At 39.8% G+C, this 26,242-nt stretch overlaps 2 protein-coding genes across 6 annotated transcripts in view; both read left to right on the top strand.

Moving 5' to 3' along the window:
• Positions 1–19,237, top strand: part of sema4ba (sema domain, immunoglobulin domain (Ig), transmembrane domain (TM) and short cytoplasmic domain, (semaphorin) 4Ba) — an 86,470-nt gene extending 67,233 nt beyond the window's left edge. For all 5 annotated transcript variants that reach the window (XM_039807741.1, XM_039807740.1, XM_039807739.1 and 2 more), the window contains exons 3-15: positions 9,383–9,543; positions 9,721–9,783; positions 10,429–10,527; positions 11,050–11,161; positions 11,376–11,492; positions 11,802–11,959; positions 14,583–14,764; positions 15,078–15,228; positions 15,580–15,790; positions 15,929–16,044; positions 16,465–16,622; positions 16,736–16,827; positions 17,009–19,237. In XM_039807741.1, coding sequence (XP_039663675.1) covers positions 9,383–9,543; positions 9,721–9,783; positions 10,429–10,527; positions 11,050–11,161; positions 11,376–11,492; positions 11,802–11,959; positions 14,583–14,764; positions 15,078–15,228; positions 15,580–15,790; positions 15,929–16,044; positions 16,465–16,622; positions 16,736–16,827; positions 17,009–17,781 — 2,393 coding nt within the window. In that variant the 3' untranslated portion in view covers positions 17,782–19,237. The remainder of the gene's footprint in view (positions 1–9,382; positions 9,544–9,720; positions 9,784–10,428; positions 10,528–11,049; positions 11,162–11,375; positions 11,493–11,801; positions 11,960–14,582; positions 14,765–15,077; positions 15,229–15,579; positions 15,791–15,928; positions 16,045–16,464; positions 16,623–16,735; positions 16,828–17,008) is intronic.
• A 1,322-nt stretch (positions 19,238–20,559) lies between these two features.
• The window catches only part of zgc:162879 (ras and EF-hand domain-containing protein), a 9,200-nt gene continuing 3,517 nt past the window's right edge, over positions 20,560–26,242 (top strand). The window contains 7 exon segments of the mRNA XM_039807471.1: positions 20,560–21,173; positions 22,773–22,925; positions 24,174–24,264; positions 24,592–24,687; positions 25,706–25,783; positions 25,870–25,985; positions 26,100–26,201. Of these exon segments, the coding sequence (XP_039663405.1) occupies positions 20,863–21,173; positions 22,773–22,925; positions 24,174–24,264; positions 24,592–24,687; positions 25,706–25,783; positions 25,870–25,985; positions 26,100–26,201 (947 nt within the window). The 5' untranslated portion in view covers positions 20,560–20,862.

Raw genomic sequence — 26,242 nt, 5'->3', positions numbered from 1 at the left:
TCTGTAGCTTTGCGTTTGCTTGCACAATGTCATACTATCCAGCCAGCTTAGAAACATACAGTAACAAATATGCTTGTCGTATTTCACCTTTAAAATATATTGGGGATATTGTTAAATTAGCCTTCGGTGCTGGGTTTCTGTGGAGCATGATTTGCTGTGCTCTCTTGGTACATGGTGCCATGGCCACCAGTGCCAAGTAGTGATTTCATCATCACTGATGTAATCTTTTAAATGATGTACCAGTGCTCTTGAGATGACAAGCTGGATTTAAACATGTATTGTGCTTAAGTATTTCCATATAAAATTAAACAAAATGATGTATTATGCGATCAATGCAGGCTTTCAATGATTGAACTGCTGTTAGTGACTCAAGTTCAGGCATCATTAAAGTCTTACTGTCAGAGAAGATTGTGCTGATAGATCGCTCTTACTAATCTATTATAGACATGGATAACATTTCCAGTATGGGGCTAATTTTGAACCACGCAAGCTTTCAAATGGGTCATTCATCTTGCCTGTCTGAGCCTGTGTATTCCCTCATAGGACCTCTACACCAACAGGTAATCTCTCTCACCTGCCAGCCTCAACAAAGCCCACAGCTCGGGCCATGGCGGAGCATTTCACAACAACACACCATCAATCACTCACTGAAAAGAAGCTTCACGTTCACACTTCTCCCTGGTTTGATGGAAAGATTTGCTATTAGGGCGTGCAGCCAATGTTAAACACCAACATAAAACATGCAAAACCCACATGTCAGAATTATAGAAGACTAGACTGTGTAGAAGGGCTATGGATTCAGTATAGCTGAGGTTAAGCAAGGAAGGAGCTAACCAGATGTATCTTCAGTCATGGGCTTGTTTCAAAATAGCATTTATGTTGCTGTAACTTTAACCACAATGATAAGCTTCATGATGGGGCCATTAAGGAAACAACACAGATTTAGCAACAGAGGTAGTTACGAACCGCCATAAAACTTAGCAGGGAGTCATTTAACCAGGTCCTTCTCACATATCTTGACATGGTCAAGGGCTCATAGTGACTTTAATTCACTAGCTGGCTTATGCAGTAAGTCTGACAAAAGATATTTAAAAAGACTGAACTTCTTGTCAGACTTCAGTGGGATGTTTAAAAGACCAGTTTTTAGGTTTTAGATTGTGATGTAAGGCAAAAAAACAAGCTTCATCCTGCTGATGAAGGTTAGCTGGGCCTGCTGGTAGAAGTTGTCTCGCTGTTTTAATGTCTGTTCTGCTACGCTGACATTTCCCAGCCTCCCGCAGAAGAGCTTTGTCACATTGTGTTTACAGTATCAAAGCAGAATGCAGAGCTGCAGGCCTCAGGGACCTGAACTTTATACAGCAGAAACCGCCTGGTCTCGTCATGGTTTTTTGGTCCTCTCTGTCCTATCTGGATGCCAGTTAGCTTGACGGTTTGCATGCCTTAACCTCGGTAGTGTAAGCGAGCCGGAGCTGCTTGGTTGCTTCTCATCCCCTAACACTTTCGTAGACCGACTTCCCCTCCTCTTCTCTCGTGCTTTCTCTGTCCCCTGGTCTCCGCCTCTGCCTTAATGAAGAGGGTAATCTGCCATGAATAATGAATGAGGATTTGTATGTGTTTTGGTGTGAACACTTGTCTGGATCTCATTATGCGCCTATCAGGACGAATCATGGGTTCAGGGTGTAGAGCCTGCATCTGCTTTTCTCTCCGCTTTTGTTCCAGGCTTTAATACAGACCATGCTGAATGGCTTAGTGTGTTGGGTCACTATTAAAAGGCACACCTATAAGCAGTTTAAGTTGCCTGTCTTTGCCTGTTGATCTGTTCAGCCCTCTTAGTTAGACATCATGCGTGTGGACAGTCTAGCTTTAATTTTATTTAGGGGCCATATGCACAGCCACACTGGGGGCAAAGCATTTTTAATTATTCAAAAGCTGTCATGTCTAGACCAGTGGAATCAACCACTCTCAAGTAATTCAAAGTGACAGCAGTGTCAAGTGAGATAACAGCTTTTCAATATTGTATTTGTGCCACATACCTGAACAGCAGTTCTTAATGAATGCTTAAACACACTCCACTAGATCACTTGTTAAAGATCTGTTAAAGTGGAAAGTCATAGTAACTTTTATGAGGATTATTTTTGTTATGACTTAGTTCAGTATTATTATTGTTTTGATTAACTGAATAATAGCAAAAATAGTGACCAGGGCTCATCAAAATTCAACAGAGCCCAAAGTGGTGTCATAACAACCGCAACAATTTTGATAATCGATTAGCAGTTAAAATCCTTTTTCAAGCAAAAATGCCAAAAAATGATCTGGATCCAGCTTGAGCGTGTGCTTCTTTTCTATGGTATATGTGATAATAAATTAAAACTTCTGTGGGGTTCAGATCATTGAACACACAAAACAAGCAATTTGACGCGCAGGGGGCATTTTTTATTTCTTTCTGACATTTTGTAGACCAAACAATCAATTGGGAAAATAATTGGCTGATTGAAAATATTGGTAGTTGTAGCCCTGATAAATTGTTTACTGGCAAACGGCTAATAAAACCAAAGTAGTCAAATTATAATGTTGAACAGAAAACAAGATCAAACCTACATTTTCTGTCAATGTACTAATCAATTAATCAACCAATTCTTTTGGTAGAAGACTGTTATGTAGATCGCATTGAAATGAACAAGAACTTTTTTTGGTTATTATCCTGTTTTATAGATTCAACCTGTATCAGAGTAATATTAGGTGATTTGATTGTATTTGAATATACAGCAGTAAATACAATGGATACTCAGTAATGAACTGTATGTGCGACTAACCAGTCTCCATCTATGTGATTGTTTTCAGTCCATCACGAAATGACAGATCGTTGATCCTGATATTGCAGATGTTTTTGACACCCACCCTGTCCAATCCACCAGGGAGCGGGATATAAATCAAACTCAGCAGATCCTGTGAAAACACTCTCATTGCACGTTCATTTTCAAGGTGTTGCGACGGTGCCCCAACGGTGTTTCTGCTCCTACTGTAAATACACAGCATGGAGTCAGGTCACCGTCAGAGTGCTGCTGTACACTTAGAAACATGTCATGACCTCATGTAGTCTCTCTGTTCTTGATGCTCCAGCCTTGTTCAGAGGACGGGGTCATGGTGAGTTCCTGATAAACCAGCAGCTGGCTTACATTATTGTGGTTAATCCGGGGTCAGTTTGTGTTGCTCCCTGACCAACAGATTGCCCTGTCAACCTTTTTCATGGGAAAAGGATCCTTTAAAGGTGTGGTGCATGCTCTTTTGCAAACTACAGGTTTAATAGATTTGGAGGAAGGTGCAAAAGCCCATTATTGCCTATCCCGGGCATGGATACTGGATACATAGTGCACGTTCTTTATCTCTACACTTTACAATTTCCTGTAGACGTTTACAGCATGTGCAGCATTTAAAATATGTAAATATATATATACTTTTCCAGCCTCTGTTTCCTGAAGCTGTGTTCAAAACTGCCACCAATCTCAGCCTCAGCATGGTGCAGTGGAAACAATATCCTGCTAACAAGATGCAGCCCCACAAGTTACCAATACAAACAGCAGTCTCACAGCTTGCCTAATGAATCTCCTAGTGAATTGACCCTCTTGCCTGTTGTCTTAATGCCTTCCAGATGCTTCAGTCTCTGTCCTTCAGCTTCTCAGGTCTACTCTCCCACACAATTACCCATTCAGCAGCAGCTCTTAATAGCTAGTTTGAAAATACTTTGGATAATTTAGTTAGCGCTCCAGTGTGGCCTGTTTTCTGTCTTGATGTCACCACTGACAATGCAACAATAGTGAGAGTTCTGGCTTTGCTGGGACACCGACCCAGTGGGACTCCTATTGGCACTGCAACTTCCTGTCGCAGCGGTCATTGCTTCTCTCTCGGCGGAGGGTCGTAATTACTTCTTCTCAAAGTAATTGAATTTACGAGAGTTCATGTGTTATATCTCGAGCAAAGTCCTTGAACAAGTACACTAAGCAGATGAAGACTGCTAAAAGAGATTTGTCCCTCTGGTGTCTCTTTGCTCTGCCTGAGCGGGTTCTTCCTTACTTCAGTAAAGTATCATTTTTGTCTTTATTTTCGCAATCTTATTCTAATGTTGAGATATCCCAGTTTAACTGTCAATCCTCGCTCTTTTTAACAAAAACAAATAGTTTCACCTCTGGCATCAGGGATACATTTTGCCTGACCTTCTTTGTTGTTGTCACTTGGTACTTTAGTTAGTATCTTTTAATGTTATTAGATCAATACAATACAACAATTATCTTTTACAATTTTTTTTTTTGGTGCGTAATAATACTCTTTACTTAATACCTTTACCTTCTCCCTGAAAAATTATTTTTGATTGTTAATTTCATTTAATCTTCTTGTATTTTTTACTTACTATATTTCTTAATATCACACATTAAATGCATGTCTCCATCTTGACATAAGATTGCAAACTGTGACCATAGACAATGATAAAATATATTAGTTTATAAATATATTTTAATGTTGTCAATAAACTCAAAACATATTTGTCACATTGTGTTTATGATAGTGTTTATGATTTTAGAGCATTAAATTCCTTTCTATTAAACTACTGGTGTGATATTGTGATTAAAGTTAGATTAATTACATCAATCTCTATTTTCCTAGGTTTGTTGGTTTAATGGAACAATTAAAAAATGCTACATATTGTTAGGGTGCAATGCAGGGATCAGTTTATGTTCTTGCTTGGCAGCATTCTTCTTATATTCCTTTAGAGATAAGAATGTAGGTCATGTTTATGGTCAAGAGACTGGAAATTAAGCCTCTGACGTCCCTTAAAGATGACCCATCGTGAGTCTATTGCTTTCTCTTGATCTCAACAAAGAGAGGCAGTCTTTTTTTCCCAGGTCATCTACTGGTGAACTATGACCAGCTCTAATCTTTATGAAATTACAAACTACTTAGACATCACCTTGGCTCAAAGTCAGGAGCTCTACCTTATTTTTAATGTTGACAGTAATGATGTTTCTCAGTCTATCTTTTTTGCAAAGAAAAGTTTACTAGTGAGCAGACTTTTTTCCAGTTGAATGGAGAGTTTGTTGCAGATCAATTTGCCACTCAAATACAGTACTGTATATTTGTTTGCAACAGTATTTTCTTCTAGTTTTGCAGAAAGTTAACAAGATTGGGTGCTTTAAATAAGGTATGCAGTCGTCTTATCCTGGACATACAGCTGTAAGAGCTGATAAAGGCAGCCCCGCTCATAGGAGGGCACTGATTGAATCAGCCTGTTAAAAGTTGCTCTGCAAAAGAAGGCACCTAGATCTCTGTCACCAAAGGACAAATTACTCCACAGTTCCCCTCTGGAGGGGATGTTCCACTCTTTTAATTATCCCTCTTCCCTTCCTCGACACAGACCCATCAGGAAATCAGCTGTACAAATGTAGGAGGATTCCTTTAAGCCCAATATAATTAATGTCTTCCCTAAATAGATTAGCAAGCCAATCTAGGTGAATATTTCAATCCATTTAGCAGTGTCATTTGCAGAAATTACTTTTAATTACATAATAATGGCAATGATCTAATATTGCATGCAGCTGCCAGAGGGGGAACAACGGAGTGTGCTGTTTATGCACTTCTATAAAGGGTCACAGAAGTGCTCTGAACCAGCCAAAGCTGCTCTCTCTGGATCAGAGGTCAGGTAACGGTGATGCAGTAAGGTGAAAAGCCCTCGACCTCTGCCTGCTGGTTCCCTCTTTGGGAAGTATAAACAGAGAGTCATTTACCTGCTTAACCTGTGAACTGTGTTGCCATCGTCCGTAAAACAGAGACAGCAAAGTGGAGAGAACTTAAGATGTGTAGTGTCTCGCTTTGCCAGACCCTCCTCCAAAACTCTCCACGCTGAAGGAGAGTCTGGCTACTCCACATAGCATTCGGGGATTGGAGGAAAACGTGCTCTGGTTTTATAGCATTTCTTTAAACCAATCTGAATCGTCATGGGCGGCGCTAGGCATCGCACAGAGCCGCTGCAAAATAGTTGTGCGAGAGAAAACTCAGATTGGACAGATAGTCTAGCTAGCTGTCTTAGTTTACCCTGCAGAGATCTGAGGAGCAGTCAACAATAGTCCACCGAATTGAAAATTCCAACTCAAAGAAAGCGGAAGGAAACGGAAAATAAATGCATCCAGCGGAATTTCCTGCGGCACCGGAGCAATCCCGGAAGTGGAACGTCAAGGATATAGAAGCATGCGGCATAGTTACTGGCTCACTGACGCTGATGAGATTTACTCCTTAGGTATTGGAATTGGTTATTGAATGACGAGGCATTTTTCGATACTTGATACTTCAGAGGCAATTTGGTCGGTGCCTAAAAAGTATTGAATTCACTACCCAGCCCTACTGGTCACTTGGCTGCCCTTTCTGACACCCTGTCTCTGTGGCTGCAGCAGATCCAAGCTGCTCCTCCACTCTTAAGTGCTTCCTCTGAACCGCCCTGTCTATGTCCCCTCTTTCTGATACACCACAACATTTCTGGGGCTGCATTGTCATGAAATGGTCCCTCAGGAATCAACCTCAGACAGTCGAGCAACAATAGAGGGGATTCTTTAAGAGACTTTGGTGTATGCGGAGGGAAGAGTAGGACAAGTTCAAGAAGGGTAAACTCAATTAGCTTGTGATGTTTTTTTTAGCGTTAACAGTCTGCAGGGTGTTTGACCTCTAGCAGTTATTCTCTCTGGGTTTTCTGGTCTCAGGACTGTGTTGCTGCTTATGACTGTCACTCGTGTTCAGAGATTTAGTTCAAGTTTGTGGCACTTTATTATGTCAGAAAATAGTGAACAATGGCCATCACAATTTGATTGAGCTGAATGTAATATCTTCCAATTGCTTGTTTTTTGTTTTGACCAACAGTCCAAGACCCCAAACTATTTGATTCACAATAAACCGAGAAAAGCAGCAAATTCTCACATTTGAGAAGCTGGAACCAGTAAATGTGTCAAATATTTGCCATCAAGACCTCAAACCGCAGTTAAGTTACCTGTAAAAGCTTAATAGTAAAAAAAGTAAAAACATATTAAAGTTGAAGAAGCCAGTTAGCATGTTTGAAACTTTCCATTATGAATCATGATGTCTCAAACATGAGTAAGGTGAGTCCAATGAAAGGTCTCTTCCTTCTGTATGACATTAAAACAAGGCTATGAAATATTGATTAGACCAACTTAAAACATCTTGATGCAATTTGAACCTGTCATTTTGAGACTGACCAATCAATTCTTTAAGCCTACATTTGTATTAATAGAGAACATGGGCAAAATATGATGTTATAATATATGATTTATCAATTAATGCCCCTCAGAGGAATAAAGCATTGTAAAGCAATAGGTCTATACTGAGAGATAATTAATGTTTTCCTGTAATTGGAAATGGAAAGCTTTGTGTGGTTGCAAAACCTCCTGGATCTCTTTAATGATACTCAATAAGGGACCCCTTTGGTTTTCTTCGTCAGCTGTGGTCACTAAGTATGACAGTGGTGATCTGACTCCAGAGAATAATAGTGTAGATATCCACCTCTGTGAAAATCTCTCAAAGCTTTTGTTTTGATTCAGGCTTTGGTCTCTTTCTCTCTCTCTCTCTCTCTCTCTCTCTCTCTCTCTCTCTCTCTCTCTGTAAATCACCCGTTAAACTTCTCAAGACTGTGGGGAGAAAAAAAGGGGGGGCAGCACTCTATTTATCCTGTGATGATAGTGAGAAGGAGAGAGAGAACGGCCCCAATGGGTCCATGAACATACGTAGAGCAGAGCCTCTTGTGGTTTTACTGACAGATTTAACTACAATATGGCTCTCTGTTGCCGCGGTGATGGACTGCTATTAACATGATGTTTTCTCGAGGGTGAGGAAGTGTCAACCTCCTCTACATACCCTCTGAGGTGAGGTTATACCAGGTCATACGTACTACAGGGTACGGACCACATAGTGTGCTTATTATCAGTACAACTTAATGACACATTACTCCATCTGGACTGGATTAGTTTTATGCCGGGAAGTGCCATAATTGTATTTATTACCACCAGCATCTGTGGCAAGGTAGATACATTTCCTTTTGTGTTTTTTTTTCAGCTCCATTGTTCCATTAAGTTATTATGGTTTAAATTGGGATGCACATCTTAAATGCTGTTTTTGCCTCTTTTGGTTATTAATTATTAAATTAGTTGTAGCAGTTCAGGACTCTATTATTTTGACTTTTTGAGAGGAGGATGTTGCTGGTATTTTTTCTGAGCCAAGAGGATGGTCCAAAGTAAATATTAACTCTGGGTAGGCCCTTGCTGAAAGTAAAAGATAATGTTCATACTCCCCACCCCAGTCATTTTTGTACAGTACCTTAGAGCAGAAATTTATAATTACAAATATTAGAGGACCCTCCTCAATAACATGAATGGAGTTCTTTAGTTTTTTTTTTCCCCCATTCGTCACATTACAGGGGCAAAGATCCTGGATCAGAGCTTTAGCCACTTCACGTTTCCATCAGCTCCCTGCTTCTGTTTATGCTGGCATGCAATTAAGGAAAGTTGTTCAAGCTGGGCCAGCACCGAAAGCCTCCAGGCTGCTGCAAATCCGAGATACACATGGGCCTTTAAAGCAGTGATTGGGAGGGTTGATGATTTAACCCTTGGCTTTAGTCTGGAGGTGTTAATGTGTTTAGAGCAAATCATTCACTTTCTGTAGGAGACATGAGGACTTTTCTCTCCTTGTTATTTACTTCTTTAATCTCGCTCTGATGAGAAGCTGACAGGATTTAGAAGTTGCAGTTGCATAAACATAGAAACACATGCATGTTGATTTCTTTACATTGTTTTTCCCCGGGGGTATTGAATACTTCATGAGGCCCAGATCCTTAGCTGTGTAGATATCCTGCAGTAGGTATATTGTCCTACAAAGTCAAAGTCCACTAACCGAGTAAGTAATGAAATGGATTGAAATGACCTCAGTGTTTATATCCATTTCTGTCAGCTCTCTACTATGTACTGTCTGATAAAGGTAGAAATGTCAGAAAAAAAGCTTAAATGTTTCTGAGTAGATAGATGATATGAAGACAATGCAGGGGTGTATTTTAGTTTTTTATGAAATTTAAACTGTAGTCAAACTATTTAATCAACATTAAAACACACAAAACGTTTCCGGGCTGAGGCTTGTCAGGGGTGACACATTGTCCTAGTGTGTCTAATTGAGACTATCTAGACTCGGTGTTGTGCATCACATTTTATGACCACACTCAAAACATCAAAATGCTTTAATTTGCACACTCAAGTACCTTTTTGCATTCCCAGTCTTCAACATATAATGGCTCATTTATGAATTACACCTTATGTCTCCTCCTCTGTTTGTGTCTGCCCAGATGCGAAGGAGAGGACAACCAGAAGCTTCTCGGTCGGTGGAGTCTTCAACTACACCTCTCTCCTCCTCAGTAAAGAAGACAACACGTTGTACGTTGGCGCTCGGGAGATTCTCTTTGCACTCAACCTCACTGATATCAGTGCAGTCAAGCTACAAAGAAATGTAAGAGCCAAGCATCTGTAAACTGCAGTATCATATACAGCATCTTGTATCAATATGAGCGTAGTAATAATAGGATCCCAGTGGTACAATATGAATATGATTAAGTCCATTGTAATTATAACCTGCCTCACTGTATTATACCACCAGTGTGAGTCTGACAGTGTTTCTCTCCTGCAGCTCACGTGGAAAACTCCAGAGAGGAAGAGAGACGAGTGCAGTTTCAAAGGCAAAGACCTGCAGGCAAGTGAACTGTTGGTGTGAAAGCTCAAGTAGCTAAACTCAGATGTCTCATCTGTATTTACATGACTGCAGGTTTACCTTTTTAGTCAAGTTGACCATTGATGCAGGGCACTTTGGAAACAGATCCAGGGAAGAACCCCGGGCATTTCCTGTCAAGTTGTAACTTTCTATTCTACAACACTGGATTTTTCTCTTTCTTTCAAACAAACTTTTCCTCTGTTAAGCTCTTTCTTTTTTCAGTTTACTCCACTACCAGTTTAACATGCAAACATACAGACCCACAACCTTGTGAATTTCTGATTACATATTTGTTAGGAGTAAACACATGAGCAGGAGGAATCAGCGTTTGTTTTGAATATTAAAAATGATCTCAAACACTCTAGTTTGACAATTTGTTGTTTTTCTAAACTACTTTACATTTCTAATTTCTCTTTCTAAGTAAGTGGCTTAAGACAGGAAATAACATAAATGGGATGGTGGATAAAAAAGCTCTTTTTGGAAAAATTTGGTACAATCCAAACACAATTCGCTTTATTTATCTTTATGCATGCATCCTAATCACCTATATCCTTTAAAGTATGTAAGCACTTGTAAAAAAAAAAGTCAACCATTTACATGAAATTCTTTTCTATTTTTCTAATACAGACGGATTGCTTCAACTACGTCAAGATTTTACTACACATGAACAGCACTCATCTGTATGTGTGTGGAACATACGCCTTCAGCCCCACCTGTGCTTACATAGTAAGTGTTTATATGAACCAGTCACATCTGTTGCAGTGACATGCTGTGTGCAACCTGTGCTTGTGTTGGGGATATAAAGTGCTGTGTCATTCATTGTTTTGTCAAGTTGATTACCCATGGTGCAGAACCATATGTTGTGTATATTTATTAGAATCAAGAGGAAATGCTGCTTCCTGCCTCTCAGCTCACTTAGCAGTCTGGCTGAGGCCCATGCCCAGCTAGACACAAATACTGTATGTACATTATTTTATTATCTCCTGCGCTGGAGGGAAATGGATCAAAATATTTAATGCATGGAATCAGATTATATAAGAATCGACCCAGTCTCTTTTTACAAATTGTTTTAAGCCTTTTAGAACTATCCAGAACAAACATACAGGGATGACCTGTGCTTCAACTTTACCTGAAGCCTGACTGACCACCTTTTCTCTGTGGGACAGACGGACAGAGGTCACTGTCAGAGCAGCTTACAGCTCTACTTTTCAACTAAGTGTGATGTTTGTGTATTTCTGTGCTCTCCAGAACACTGCAGACTTCTCCCTTGTCAAGAGTGATAATGGTGAGATTGTTACAGAAGATGGACGAAACCGCTGCCCTTTTAATCCTGAATACAAGTCCACTGCCATCATGGCTGGTAGGTCCCAAAATGACAGTTGATACAATCCAGCTTTGTGATGTATGTTTTGCTTTATAGAAACTGCTCTGGGAATCAGTAAAGTAACTACAGGTGGTTGATATGGAGACAAATTGGGACATAACCTCTAGATTTCATTACTGTGGATGACGCAGAAGCCCATTCCCTTTTGGTAAACACTGTGATTATGCTGGTCTTCTTCATTGCGTTACAGATGGAGAGCTGTATGCTGGTACAGTCAGTAATTTCCAAGGAAATGAACCCATCATTTACAAGAGTCTAAGCCAAGGAACTGCTCTAAAAACAGAAAACTCCCTCAACTGGCTCCAAGGTACAGTGCTTTGGCTGGAAGGACATGCTTTTCATTATATCGTCATGTAATTAAAAATGATATATATTATTTGATATCACATATTATGTAAGATAAATGCCAATCTAAAACTGTTTGTATGCTGCATGAAAATATAATTTGACACAATTGGAGATTATATAGATGAAAAGTGTTTACCTGCAATCTGAGTCCCTGTCGCAATTGAATTTAGTGTGTTTCATGTCAGAGGGAATATGGATGGTTGTCCCTGGGTGCCTGAATTTCATTTGCTGTAGTCTGACAGTATTGTTTGCGTCGTTTTTCTTTCAGACCCGGCATTTGTTGGCTCAGCCTACATACAGGAGAGCCTGCCCAAGGGCAACCTAGTGGGCGATGACGATAAGATTTACTTCTTCTTCAGTGAAGCAGGAAAAGAGTTTGATTTCTTTGACAACACCATTGTGTCACGCATTGCTCGCGTGTGTAAGGTGAGTGATGCTTAAAGGTATACAGTCCATCTAAAGGGGCCCTTTTCCTCTTTAGCGATATATCCTGACACCCCCTCACATCACTATAGGAATCTATCAGACCAGGGAAGGGATTTGTTTTGTGTTTGTGCATTTCATGTGTGTGTGTGTTCAGTGCATGCTTCTATACAGATGTATATGTAGTCTTCTGAAAGCTTCTTACAGCCTGAATATGATGAGTGTTTCTGGGCAGGATCTCTTGTTACAGAAAAACATTCCTCTTGCATGTCTCCCTCTGTTGACTCTTTTTTTTTCGGACTCTCTCCTCCCTCAATTCTTATCATTTTTCAACAAATATTTGTCTTCAGAGAGGACTCAGTAGCCAAGTCAGAAACGTTTTAGGATTACTGTAGCACAAGATCCATGCACAGAAAAGGATTATCACCTGCTGGAGTACTTAAACCCAGGGCTTTTAACTAACATGCAGACCTCACACAGTATTTTGTAATATATTTTAGGATCTTTTCAGTTCTGTAAACATCACTATCACAAACCAGTTCTTCAGATCAGACTGCTGCTTGTCTCTGTGAAAATAATTATGTTTATTGAATGAAAAACTACCAGTTTGTGAGAGCCAGTATATTATTGTTATTATGGAAAGTCCAGCTGTGTCAGTCTGTCAGTCTGACACTGCACACAGGGTTATATATTCTTCATCTTAATGCAAATATCCACTCAAGTGTTTTCATACATCCAATTAAAAAAAAATTGTTTGTTGCCGTTTGTGGACCCTGGGCTGTCTTCAGAGACCGCGTTTTTTTACAGTGTGTTCAGGGGACAGGCAGCTAGCAGATAGTGAGGAGATGTTTGCTGTATGTGACGAAAAATGTTGTCTAATGTAGCCTAAAAAACGCGTCTCATCACTTAGAGCACCTTTAAGTAGTTTGGTACAGATTACTCATGAGGAAATGAGTAATAATGTGTCACTTTTTAGGAGTGTTTCCCAAACAAATGTGGGATATAACAAAGCTTTAAAATGAGGTAAATGCTCTAAAGAAAGATAGTGTCAGTTCCTATAACAAATACCGTATAGTGATTCCTGTTCAAATAAGTTGTTACTTTAAATCCTATTACTATCTCCCTTGTCCCTTGTTTGACTTATTATGTCGGCAGCATTCCCCCTCTTTGTTGTTTATTCAGGTGTTTAGTACACAGGTTCCTCTTCATAGAGGCTAACTATTGAATGATAAACACTGTTTTGCTTGAAACAAACAAAACAAAGCATTTTCTTATTAGCTGGATTGTTCCATTTCCCAGAAAGAATCCATTACTGCCTGCCATGTTCATGCTTTTTGAATGTCCTTTTGAACAACGGATGCTTTCACAAGGGATTAATGAATGGGATGCATTTGCTTCAATTATTCAGAAGTCAGTTTAAGCACACAGTGGCATTAAATTATAAAACTAGGTTCAGGCAGGAGGACGAGACAATATACTGTATGTTACTCATTATCTGTCTGGGTTACTGCAATAAGTAATTGCTTCAGAAGCTCAGTATTGGCCATGTCATTTCCCCTTCCATCCAGCGCTGCTATTGCCTCTGATTAATGTAATACTAAAGTGGACTCGATTGAAGCTTTGTGTTAAAGGGTTTTATGTAGTTTAGAATATTACGTTTTTCTCTCATTTCTTCAGCGGCCAACTTTGATCTTGTTAGATCTAAGCCTGTGAGAAAACTGGAATAATTGTTGCCATGAACTGAATGTAAACAGATTGGTGCAGAAGATCATCCTGCCTTTAAATGCCAGGTCTTTTTGCAAAACTAAAATACCATCTTGGTTTGTGTAGATAAAATATCTGTAGCTGCCTTCCTGAGGCTTGAAACTCCCTGTAAAATATAGTCTGTTTTACAGTCATACATCACATACTGTAAATCACTTTCACATTGAGGTTTAAAGATGTAGTTGCTCTCCAATTTGCACAGATATATGTGTGTGTAGCCAAATTAGTATCCATGGCAAGGTGGTCCCATGCCACACATCACTTTGAAGGCTAGTGCCAAAGGCGCTGAATCACAGCGGTAGTGTCAGTGAAGAAAGATTGTCAGGGAGCAAAGCCTCTTTCTCTTTTTTATTTAAAAGCATTTGCCCTCTTCAAAGGCCCAAGTTTTTTTTTTATTTACTTTTTAATCAAAGCCAGTTTTGGTGATGTATATTGTTTTTATGACCTAGAAGTCTGCTGCCTCAGGGTATATCTGAGTTACCGACACAATTGATTTAGCTAATTATGGTTTTACTATGAGGTTAATGTTTTTCAGTTATGTCATTCACCTTTGAACACTTTCTTTCTGTTTCTGTTTTTAGTCATGAAGAAGGTAGATAAAGATTGTTTTTCTAATATAACATACAATATGTACTGTATGTTATGGTATGTGAGGTATGCCATGGCAACATACCATATGGTGCACATTATCATTTCATGCCTTTTACAAGCCTGTCACATCCCATTAAATCACACTTGTGTATCAAAGCATTTTTTCAGAGGGATTGTCAACACCTCAAACAGGTGTCAATCTTATATGCTTGCACCCTCTACTGGCCACATGTTAAACATTTACAAACCTACACCAATATTTGTGTTGCAGGGCGACATGGGAGGCGAGAGGGTTCTGCAGAAGAAATGGACAACATTCCTGAAGGCTCAACTCTTGTGCTCTCTGCCAGATGATGGATTCCCCTTCAACATTATCCAAGACATGTTTGTGCTGACACCCAGCCCTGATGATTGGAAGAACACTGTGTTTTATGGAGTCTTCACGTCTCAGTGGTGAGGACCAACTTTCACTGCTTTGATTACAACATCACCAAACTAATGTAGTAATACCTCCTCATATGTTGTGCAAATCTTGCACATTGAAACCAAAGTAAATGCAAAAGAAGAGAGGAGATGCTTTGAATCACATTTAACTTTGTATTCCAGTATTTTTAAATCAGTTAGTCTCTATACAGAGTTGTTTAGGCTTTCAGTGTAAAACATCCCCTAATGTCACAGACAGCTTTCCTAAAGATGTTACGAGATCAGAATGTAAAAAAGAAAAGATTAATCAGTATTGTTGAGATGCTTTTTTATGTCTTATAAGGTATAAAGGTGCTTCAGGAAGCTCTGCAGTGTGTTCCTTCACTATGGACCAAGTGGAAAAGGCGTTCCATGGGCGATACCGTGAGGTCAACCGAGAGACTCAACAATGGTACACATACAACCATCCGGTCCCAGAGCCTCGGCCTGGAGTGGTGAGTAACTACATGCTGCCCTCTGCTGGAGAACCTGTAGACAGGTACATGTCAGTTAGCATCATGTCATGACAGCTGCATGAACGAGTTCCATACGCTCCTGTCTGCTCATCAGTCACATCCTCGATTTTGACTGAGGATCAAGGCACAAACAAATATCCGAGCTGGCCTTATTGTGTCCACCTAAACTTGATTTTCATCAAATTACTGTCGCTTTCATGTCCTAGCAGGCTTATCACAGTTGAATCACTGAAAAATGTAAGCTAGAGAAACATTGAGGTGCTGTACAGCTGCAGTATGTGTCTTTATATAATTTGAGTGACTGTTTGACCCGATATTTTGCCTCCACAGTGTATCACAAATACTGCCAGGGAACAGGGCATCTCGTCCTCGCTGCACATGCCGGACAAGGTGCTGAATTTTGTCAAAGACCACTTTCTGATGGACAGCGTGATCCGCAGCCAGCCTCTTCTGCTCAAACGCAATGTTCGCTACACGCAGATAGCTGTCCATCGAGTCCAGGCAGCAAAAAAGGCGTATAATGTGCTCTTCATTGGCACAGGTAAAGGACTCTTTTCCCACCATCACACACAAACGCACTCATCAACCTTTTTAGCAGCATCCTGTGTTATCCATTACCAGCATTTCTCAATATTCATAAAGAGTTTAGTCAAAACTCAAGTTATACTGTGTCTTTTAGATGATGGCAGACTTCATAAAGCCATTAATGTCAACAACAAGATGCACATCATTGAGGAGATGGCACTCTTCAGTGATTCCCAACCAGTGCAACACATCGAGCTGGACACCAAAAAGGTATAGTGGAGTGATGAGAGAGAAAACAAGCCCAGCTTGTTTTACAGACCTTAGTCGTGGTATGAACTAAGCTCAGTAAATGCATTTATTGGCAGTTTAGAGATTCCATGAGCCATGAAAGTCACAGCCTAAAGCAGACCTCATGTTCAATTAGCCAATTACATGCAACTTTCTCTCAGGGGATCTGCAAACATCTGGGGTTTTAACAGCTGGAATTGTGACACTTATTGAATCCTGGCTTGACTTTGATACTCTGCTTAGATTTGTACATTGGGGCAAAGAAATTCCTGTGATGTTAAGAAAAGCTAAGTGTGCTGTGTTTAGATGAGGGTCAGACAAGGAAGATTCTGGATGAAAGTAGTAACCCAATAACTGTATTTGGGGCACTTCCTCCCCTGTTTTGTCATCTCTCTTCCACAGGGCCAGCTTTATGTTTCCTCTTTCTCTGAACTGGTGGAGGTCCCAGTAGCTAACTGCACTAATTATCAAAGTTGCGGGGAGTGCATCCTCTCCAGGGATCCTTACTGTGCCTGGAACGGGAGGAAATGTGTGGATGTCAGACAGGCTCCGCCAAACAAGTATGCATCCCTCTGCACAATAATCTACTATCAGTTGTACAGCTGCAGACAAACTTTTTTTTTTTTTTTATAATTTGTAAATATATATTTTTAAATAAATATTTGTGTTTCAGTGCCTGGCAACAGGATGTAGACGAAGCAGACACATCAGCTATTTGCGACAAGACAGTGCCAAGCCCACGGTTGGCTAAACCTCTACCCACACGTAAGTGAACTTTTTGTCATAGATTTACAGAGCTGTACTCTGCACTGGAATTTCCATTCTTTGCCTTTACATTTGAGTCTTGTCAAACTTGTCTAGTCAAACCGTTGTTATTATTCTGAATCTGAAACTTATTTCATGATATATCTGACTCGATCTATGTCTCTGCATCGCCTTTCCACAGGAATGTCTTTATGCCAGGTGATCATTATCCCAGCCAACACATTCAAAGTACTCCCTTGCAAGCTACGCTCTAATTTGGCTGAAAGGAAGTGGGAGTTCAGTGAGAGCGCAGGTCACTTCCATTACCCCAGCCCAGAGGGGGGGTTAGTAGTGGTAGCTCAAGCTGACAGGCAGGAAACCTACGAGTGCTGGTCAGTGGAGGAAGGCTTCAGACAGCTGTTGGCAAACTACTGTGTGAGGGGCGAGGCCAAGCATGAGAGCACCACCCTGACAGGCCGTTCACGTACGCCCCAGGTCTCCCAGGAAGAGTTTATCATCCTGCCAGGAGAGACCCGCTCACCGCAGATCAACACTAAGACCTACTGGAACGAGCTGATAGTGGTGTGTGCCCTCCTGGCATTTTCTCTGGTGGTCTTCTCTCTATTTGTGGTGTACAGGAACCGCGACCACATGAAGTCCATGCTCAAGGAGGGAGAGTGCCCCAACATGCAGCAGAAGAAGCCCAGAATTGTGGGGAAACCGGCTGAGAACTTGCCACTAAACGGCAACACAGTCACAGCGTCGGCGTCAGATCACAAGGGCTACCAGACCCTTAACGACAACTACATATGCAGCACTCCACCGCACGAGTGCTCGTCGCCCGACAACAGCAAGAGCTTCTCAGAGTCGGAGAAGAAGCCTCTGAACTTGAGAGAGAGCCACGTAGAGATTTCTCCCACATGTCCACGGCCAAGAGTCAGACTGGGCTCTGAGATTAAAGACTCCATAGTGTGAGGCCGGCTTCATGTTGTGTGGAGTGACATTTTAAACTGAAAGGAAAGAGTGCACTTGCTGAGAGAGACAAAACCCTATAAGAGGGAAGACTGAGGATCATTAGACTCTTCATGGAGAGACATTTCATTACACAGATTTTGCACTTGTTCTGTCCCTGTGGTCCATGTTCATTTCATTTTGTTTCCCTCTCACTCCCCCTTATTCAAGTGCATTCGAAGCACGCTGAAGAAGTTCCAGTTTGCCTTCAGACTTTTGACGCTACCACATACGGCTCACAGGAATGTAACAAGCGTAGAGGGGGTGTCACAACTATATGATTTCAGTGATTGGATTTCATAGCATTGCCACTCAGTCCGTCCATATAATCTACTGGTAATGCTTTAAAAGGCAGAGTGAAATTCAAACATGTTCCCACTACTGACTTACAGGGTTTGCTGTTTTATTTTAATTCTGTCATCTGGTAAGAGCCCACCCTTCGCTGAGGCTATGCACTATGTACTGTAGCAAGGCAAACACTCTCACCAGAATATACACTAACAATCCAGTGGCAGGCCAAAAAAAAAAGTATACTCATTGTTTAGGCTTGAATATAACACAGCAACATAGAAAGAATTAAGAGCAGAAGAGTTGTGCCAACAAACTAAAAAGGTCGTTTAAAAGAGACCATTATTTAGCATTATTTGTTATTTAAGTGACCGGAAACACAAAGAAGGAATCACCTCAGTGGAAATGTTGTAGAAACCCTTACCACCTCAATCACTACACACCAAAAACATGAACATTATATAGTTATGAATGAAGACACTATGCTTTTTCTAAAGTATTGGAATTATTAGTAGATAGAGATATTCCTCTGTGGAAGTCTGACTTTCAACAGGTGTTTCTTTCACCAAATGTTGTAAAGGGAAAAATCTCATTCCAGGTATTATCATGCTGTTCTTCATGAGATAGGCAGTCTATGCAAAGCAAATAATGTGAAGTGGGGTAAACACCAAGAACACCTCACCTCGAGACTGAGTAAGCACAAAGGTGTTGGCGCTGTTAATTACTTTAGGATCAGTGGCACTGCAAACACACACCAACACACACATTCGCTCTCATTACACTAACTATAAGTATGCAAGAGATTTTAGCCATTTTGGTGTATTTTAGTGTGGAAGATTGACCAATTGTTTCTTTTACAGAGAGACATTTTTCGTAGTCATTCTTTAATGTTACAAATATCTATCATCAATTTTCACAAAGGGAAATAATAATAAATATTTAAATACTACACCTATTCATAATCTGATTTAAATAACACACATCTGTATATCCTCAACTTTGATACACATATTAATTGATGAGTGTTAACGAAGGGTAGAAAATGCCTCTTTCTTGCTTAAATGGTTTTAAAGGCAACCATAAAAGCAATAATTTTCATTCTCATCCAGTAATAAACAGAATTTGTAATTGTCTTGATTAGCCATTTCCTTATTCAGAAATAATGAATTTAAATGTTATTGTTTACTAAATTTGAGTCAGATGTTGGAGTAACTTGAAAGCATTTTTATACAATATTATTTAAGTCTTACTTGAGTTTGACTCTAGTATTGCAATGTGGCCAGCAAAGTTTAAATTTCACAAAAATGCAGGAAGGCATACTGCTTGACTCAGAATGCATAGGATTTGCACATAATGTTGAAAAGCCTTAGTATAATGCAGGTTATGGATTTGATAACAAATCTGAAACGGATAATGCCTTCTGAAACAATAACCAAGAGATGTGCCTCTTGGGATAATAAACTAACCAGGTAGTAGTGCTGTAGAGTCGGTGTGATAGGACTGGCCATGCTCAGAAACGAGTAAAAAAAAAAACATTGAATATATGTGATTTAATACTGTCAGCGTTGTACAGTATGTGCTCATGGGGTGTTTTATTTGTTGTCACAGTGGCTTACACCTTAGTCAGGGACTAAATTTTATTCTAAAACTGTAGCACATGAATAACCACTGACTTATTTTAAAATACTGAATTATAGGTAACCATTATTATTACCGTATGTTACATTTCTTGTAAATGGCACTGCAAAAATGACTTTCAAAGACTGGTCGTATGAAAGATTCATGCTTTGACTGTTATTAAAAACAAACATATGGCAGTTTTTAGTGAAGTAGCTGTCATAATAATATTAAATTGCAGAGCAAATATAAAGTGGCAGTAGTTTAGTAAAATATGTGCAGGTACTGAACATGTTTTTATTTGAATACAAGCCTAAACTGTTATGCCACAGTGAAAGTATCGCCGTCTGCTCTCTCTCGTAATGAACCACTATAGTCTGGCCTTCTATTTGTGACCGTACAAGTCGCTCAACATGTAAGTAAAGAGTTTTTATGTAAAATAGTTTATGTAAAATTGTTTTGTAAATTCAGCTGCCAATGTTAAAAATCTTGTGAATTGTATTTTTTTTGTTTCATACATCACTACTGTTTTTTTTGTTTTTGTATTGTATATAAAAAGCACTTTATTTTAATTTTTCAAATAAAGATCAAATGGATATTTTTTTCATTTGAATGGCTCATGATTATATTAAGTAAAATGTCTTATTATTTATGCAGATGAATCTGTTACATAATCTCCATAAGAGGCCACAATGTAGGGTGGAGTCAGAAACACACTCTGCAAACCCAGGAGAACAGGAGTGTCTGATAAAACTCATGCACCACACACCTTAAAAGTAAACAGAGGCCAGCACTTGCGTATCTGTTGTGTTTCTATTGTATTACAGCCCAAGTGCACACAGGGATGACATCTAACTCAGGATGAAGACCAATAATTATAAATTTAGGTAGTGCCTGATAGAATCCAGGTAGAAAGTGGCACGTTGGGTCGTAACAGGGTCCATTGATTCGGATGATACCCGCCTACACTGAGATGTGGACCAATGAGTGGCTCTTAAAAGTACCTCTGTGAGACCTTTATTGAAACTTTTATTTTGTCTGGCACGCCACGCAGCCTATTTGTCAGCCTATCAGTTCGTGAGAAAAGCCGGCTTGAATTTTAACTGAACATTTTATTTGTGTTTTTTTATTAATTCAAATATGGACAGACCCAGCCTTCGGAGGTTGTTTTCTGCTTGTGATGTTAACAAGTCCGGTAAAATAGAGTACGAGGACTTCACCGTTGTATGCAGGGAGCTCAACGTCTCCGAAACTGAGATCAAAACTCTGTTCAACAAGTTCGACGCAGACGAAGGCGGATACATCGACTACAGCATGTTTTCGTCCAGGTTTCAGGAGGTTTCGGAGACTTTGGACTTGGCGTCTTTTGGTGCTGGTTCGTCCCAAACCCAAGGCTGTCCGTGGGAAGAGTTTGTAGGCAGGATAGATGCGGAGTCGCTCCTCTCTGAAAGGTAAACTCACATCCGGCTGCTCGCTCAAGGATTTAGCCAAGTTTAGCCAACGGCTACTGACTGCCGCTTCTGGAATGTTACTTAGTAACTGTCAGTTAAATGTTATCTAACGGCTGCGCTGGTAACCTGTTACTCGTCTTTTTTATTTCTAATTTCATTACCTCGCTAAAACAGGGATTTATTACATTATTCTCAAGCGTGTCGGATTGTCTTGGTGACGCAAACGCCGTACACAAAAGATATAGCTACGTCAAGGTTTAATTTGATATGGCTTTAACGGCTCTGTCCGGCCGCACAGATTAGTCATACAGGTGTAACGTTTATGTTAAATTAGCTAAGACTGTTGGTTAAACAGTAGCGCTACTCTTTATTTATTTTTTATTTTTATTTTTATTCATTTTTTTATTATTACTATTATCAGTATCACTTTTCCCACAATGGTCTGTGTATAAATGAGAAACAAAATACAATGACTAATCTTAACTCAAGGTCAAACGTTACTAGGCTTTTACTGAGCTTGCTCAGTGTGTGGAATTAGTTTTGTTGTCATTGAGATAGCTCATCGTCATTATGTGCCCCAATTAACAGGTGGTATAGGCTATATGTGCTATCATCTTGACAACCAACCTCCATTGCTTTATGAAGACCGTGAGATGTGAATGAAAGCCCCCGAAAAGGCTTGTTAATGGACATTGAGTTAAGATGTGATTCCGAGAGGTGTTGATCTAGCTACCATTTATTTAATGTAGCCTAAAAGGAGTGGACTATAGCTATAGCCACGTTGAATGAACACCTCTCTGTATCTTCATGAAAGGAGGATGTATTGCAGGTGCATTAGACTGCATATGTTCTATGTTAAATGGCCATCTTATTTAAAAAAAAAAAAAAAAAAAACAAAGTTGTTTCAAATGGTAACAAGTGACCATGTTGGAGAAGAGGAAACTATAGAAAAAAGACATCCTCTATTATAATCTATACAGTAAATGACCAGTTGTTGACCATGAACAGTTAAGATTTAGAAATTGAAAGCTTACTATTATTAACCAGAGTTCAGATTGACTTTAACTGTCTTACATGTATTAATTATGTGTGAAAGTTTATAAATAACAGGTAGAACAACGCAACACAAATTCAAGCTGTTGTAGATATGCATGTTAGAGAGAGAGGGAGAGAGACTGACTAATGATGATCCATCTGGGATTGAAACACGTGTTCATATTATTTGTTAAATAAAATGTTCCTGTCAAAGTGTATGTTTTTAGACAATGTTTTAATTCTACATTCTGCTAAAAAAAGCCTAAGCATGCTGCTTCTATTTGTTTGATCTAATTTAATATTTTATTATTATTATTATTATTATTAGATGTTGTGGTGAAATCAAACATACCTAGCATAAGATATTGCCAGTGGAGCATATTGGTATGAGAAGGTTATATTGGTGTTTTGATCATTTTTACCCACTATGACACTACCACCTTTCAGGCCCACAAGGGATGAGTATTTGATACTATAAAGATAGATTTTGGGTGGAGTATGACACTGAGAACATGGCACTGACCTGTTCATTGCTGGCAGTAACTATTTGTTCTCCTCCCACAGTCTCAGGGAGCAGCTGGCTGATCTTTACCAGGCCATGAACTCCTCTGCAAACACAACTCTGCTGCAGCAGTATGAGGAAATCATCCACTCTCTGATCAGTCAAAGCCTGGACAACCGACTAGAGTGTGAACAACTGGAGACCAGTTTAAAGAGGTGAGGACAACTGTCAGCATTTTACAATGTGGGGTCAATACAGTTCAGAACATCTGACCTGTGAAACAGAAAGAACAAAGATTATAAAATAAAGGGCCATTAATTAAAGGTGCTGTAGGTAGGATTGTGAAGATCCAGGACTTAGCCAAAAAAAGTGAGAAAAAAATGAACATCGACAGCTTCTCTGTCCCTCCCACCGTTTTCCGCTAAAGCCCAAAACGGTCTCGCAGAGGAGCCAGATTATTATTATTTTTTTTTTATTACCTGCTTCATGTAGTTCTACTCGAACATAGGGTTAGTTTCAGCAAATATGAGAAAGTTAGTTTTATAAGTCTTACCTACTGCACCATTAAACAATAAGCCACGTCAAATAGGTGTTAATGATGATGAACACTCAGCTTATGTGGCTATAATGTGTGTATGAGCAGTGACATTGAGTATTGGCATTTAAAAGTGAATGATTCAAATATAACGTGTTGGACAGTTAGTTTTTAGTTTAGTAGAATGTATTGAATAATCATAATTGTGCTTAATGCAAAAAGACAGAGCAGTGGTGAACTGCTGCCCTCTTGTGGCTGTAAACCACGGAGATGCTGGAATAACCCTGGACCTTGATTCCCCAGAGTCCACCACATCAACTGGGATTTGCTGCGTGACTTAGAGCTGCCTTTATTGATTTTAGCCTACTAGACTAGAGGTCAGGAAAAACATTAAAACACTCCTACACATTGGAATGACATTTTTTTTTTTAAAGCTCTTTCTGTGGTTCAGTAACTACACAGCATGAGAAAGGTGACCTTCCTTATTCAAGGAAGTAGGAAGACTTAAATGTGCTGCCTTGTTCTTTTAGTCCTTTTACAAACTGACTATACCAACTGTTGTACCTATGTTTCCACTATGTTGAAATACATTTAAAATATTAGACCTTTTGAAATCTTGACATTTAAACCAAACTAAAATAAATCATATGTGAGGTCTCATTGAGAACTCTCACTGAAAACGTTCAGTGCACCTGTTGAAGCTGTCCCTGCCTCGACTCTGGTTGTTTCATGTGTTTGACGAGAGCAGAGCACTGCTGCACGTTTGAAGTCAAATCAGTCCGGTAGAATCGACAAATGGATTGTAGGTGAATGAATTCTTGTTGTTGTCTGCTGGATAATCTCTTTGACTACTGATGGAAAACCTGCTTTGATTCAGCAGCGCTGAGGCTGCCAGCACAAACTTGAACGTACTTGTCTGTTTAAACAGAGCTGAGGAGATGAACAACAGTCAGCTGGCAGAACTGGAGGACGACATACAGCAGCAGCTTGCCAGAACAGAGGAGAGGGTGAGAGACGAGGTAAGTTTGATACCTGCAGTATTCATAGTGGACGATTGCTGCTGTGATTCATAGTAGTAAGTAAAGGGAAATGTAATGAAACCAAATAAATTGGCTGTCGTAAAAGCAGCTGCATTTAGTCAACAAACAGTACACCAAGAAATGGACTAAAAGAATGTGGAAATTTCTCTTCACTGGTTCTTGTGAGCTACCTGCATATTTGTGGTGCAGCACCCAGCAGCAGGTTGCAGGTCTCCTCACAAAGAGCCTCTGTTAAGGCTGATGAAAGCCCCTCTTTAAGGCCTGAGCCGGTCTGCACCTCTAACTAGTTTGGTTTCATGTTTGTAGGAGCGCAAGAAAATGGAAGGCGTTATAGCGACCATGCAGAGGAAGCACGATAACAAGGTCGCAGACCTGCATGCAACTGTGGACAGACTGTTAAAGGTAGGTTTTCCCACACAATATGCATTTACTTTGTTCTTCCATGGTAAGCAGATTGTATGAAGGTGATAATTATGTTTTCTTACATCATGAAAAAGAGAGAGGGAACACAAAAGCTCTTGCAATGTGCAGCTCTGGCTTAATTTCTGCATTTTTTTTTAGGTGACCTTTGAAAGAGCGCCCTAAAAGACCTACTAAGATCTAATATCCAATATCCAGTTTGAGAAAGGTAGTCAGATTGAGGAATTAGTGATGCAGTTAGTGCAAGGACAAGCATAGAGGGTCATGTTTGATAAGATGCTGTATGTATACAACTTGTGGAATGCTGTTGTTGCTAGCTCCCATAGTTTATGCTTACAATCCTTTCCTTTCTAAACAGCTATACGTTACTGAATAGATTTTTACAGCATCTGAACATTAAGACAAATGAGCTATAATGTTAAATTCTGTTGAAGTAGTCGCATGTTTATATTAAAGCTTTATACTTTAAGGTTACGGCGCAGCAGCAGAGCCTCTTCATGTACCTGAAGTAGCTAAGCTGTAGGCTAAACTGGAGTTAATGTGCGTTAGGGCTACAGTGTTTACGTAGACAGCATGTCGAGACGGAACTGTGATTGGTCTACTCGGGCAGCTTTTGTTTTCTCCGACAACTTTCCAATATAGGTGACGATTGCCGATAGTGAAGACCAACATCAAGCAGGTTAAAGAGCGGCTTAGCAATGTTCTCCTTTTCAGTAACGCGCATCTTTGAAAGCCGTTTCCACAGTAAACCTGCTCACAGCAATCATGCTTTATATCACAAATTGAATTAAAGAATGTAAACACAATTACTTAAGCTATGGCAGTGGTCTTCTATTAATTACCCAGATGAGGAAAACCTTCCTGTTGTCCCTCTACATCACAGTAAATAAAACAATGTAAATGCATTAACTGTGGGGCATATAATTAGATCATAACTACAGGTCTTGTGTTTTTTATTTATTTGTTGTTGACAAATTGCTTGTGTTAATGTATTCTCAAGAGCCAAGAGGACTCTGAATTAAACAATTCAAAAGAGGAGGTGGTCAGACTGAACAGACAGATCAGTGCTTTCTCACAGGTACGTCATGTTGGAAGGGATTGTTTTAGTTAAAGTCACATGCATGTTGTGTAGAAATGTTCCTTATTCACTAAATCTCCTCACAGGAAAATGAGGACCTGCGAGCCTCTCTGCTGCTAGCCCAGACAAACATTGCCATCCTGCACTCCGAGCTGGACAAGCTGAAGAACATGTACGCAGACCAGAAAGCTCAACATGAAAGGTGAGGCAGTGTCTTAAAGCTCAGCTCGGTCGGCTCGGCTCATGTCAGTTGACACAAAATACGATCCAGCATCCTGTGCAACATCCAGTACTTGTGTCTTGTGTTTCTTTACAGAGAAACTGATGAATTGAAGAGGATGGTTATGGAATACCAATCTTATTCCAATCAGATTCAGATTCTCCAGTAAGTCTGTCTTTCACATGATAAAGCTGTCTAGTGTTTTTTTTGGGGGGGCAGTGTCTCAATCAAGAATGCAG

This window comes from Perca fluviatilis, chromosome 8 (genome assembly GCF_010015445.1).
Source record: "Perca fluviatilis chromosome 8, GENO_Pfluv_1.0, whole genome shotgun sequence".
Classification (NCBI taxonomy): domain Eukaryota; kingdom Metazoa; phylum Chordata; class Actinopteri; order Perciformes; family Percidae; genus Perca; species Perca fluviatilis.
The sequence above is the reverse complement of the archived record's forward strand: the minus strand, read 5'-3'. Positions and strand labels throughout refer to the sequence as shown.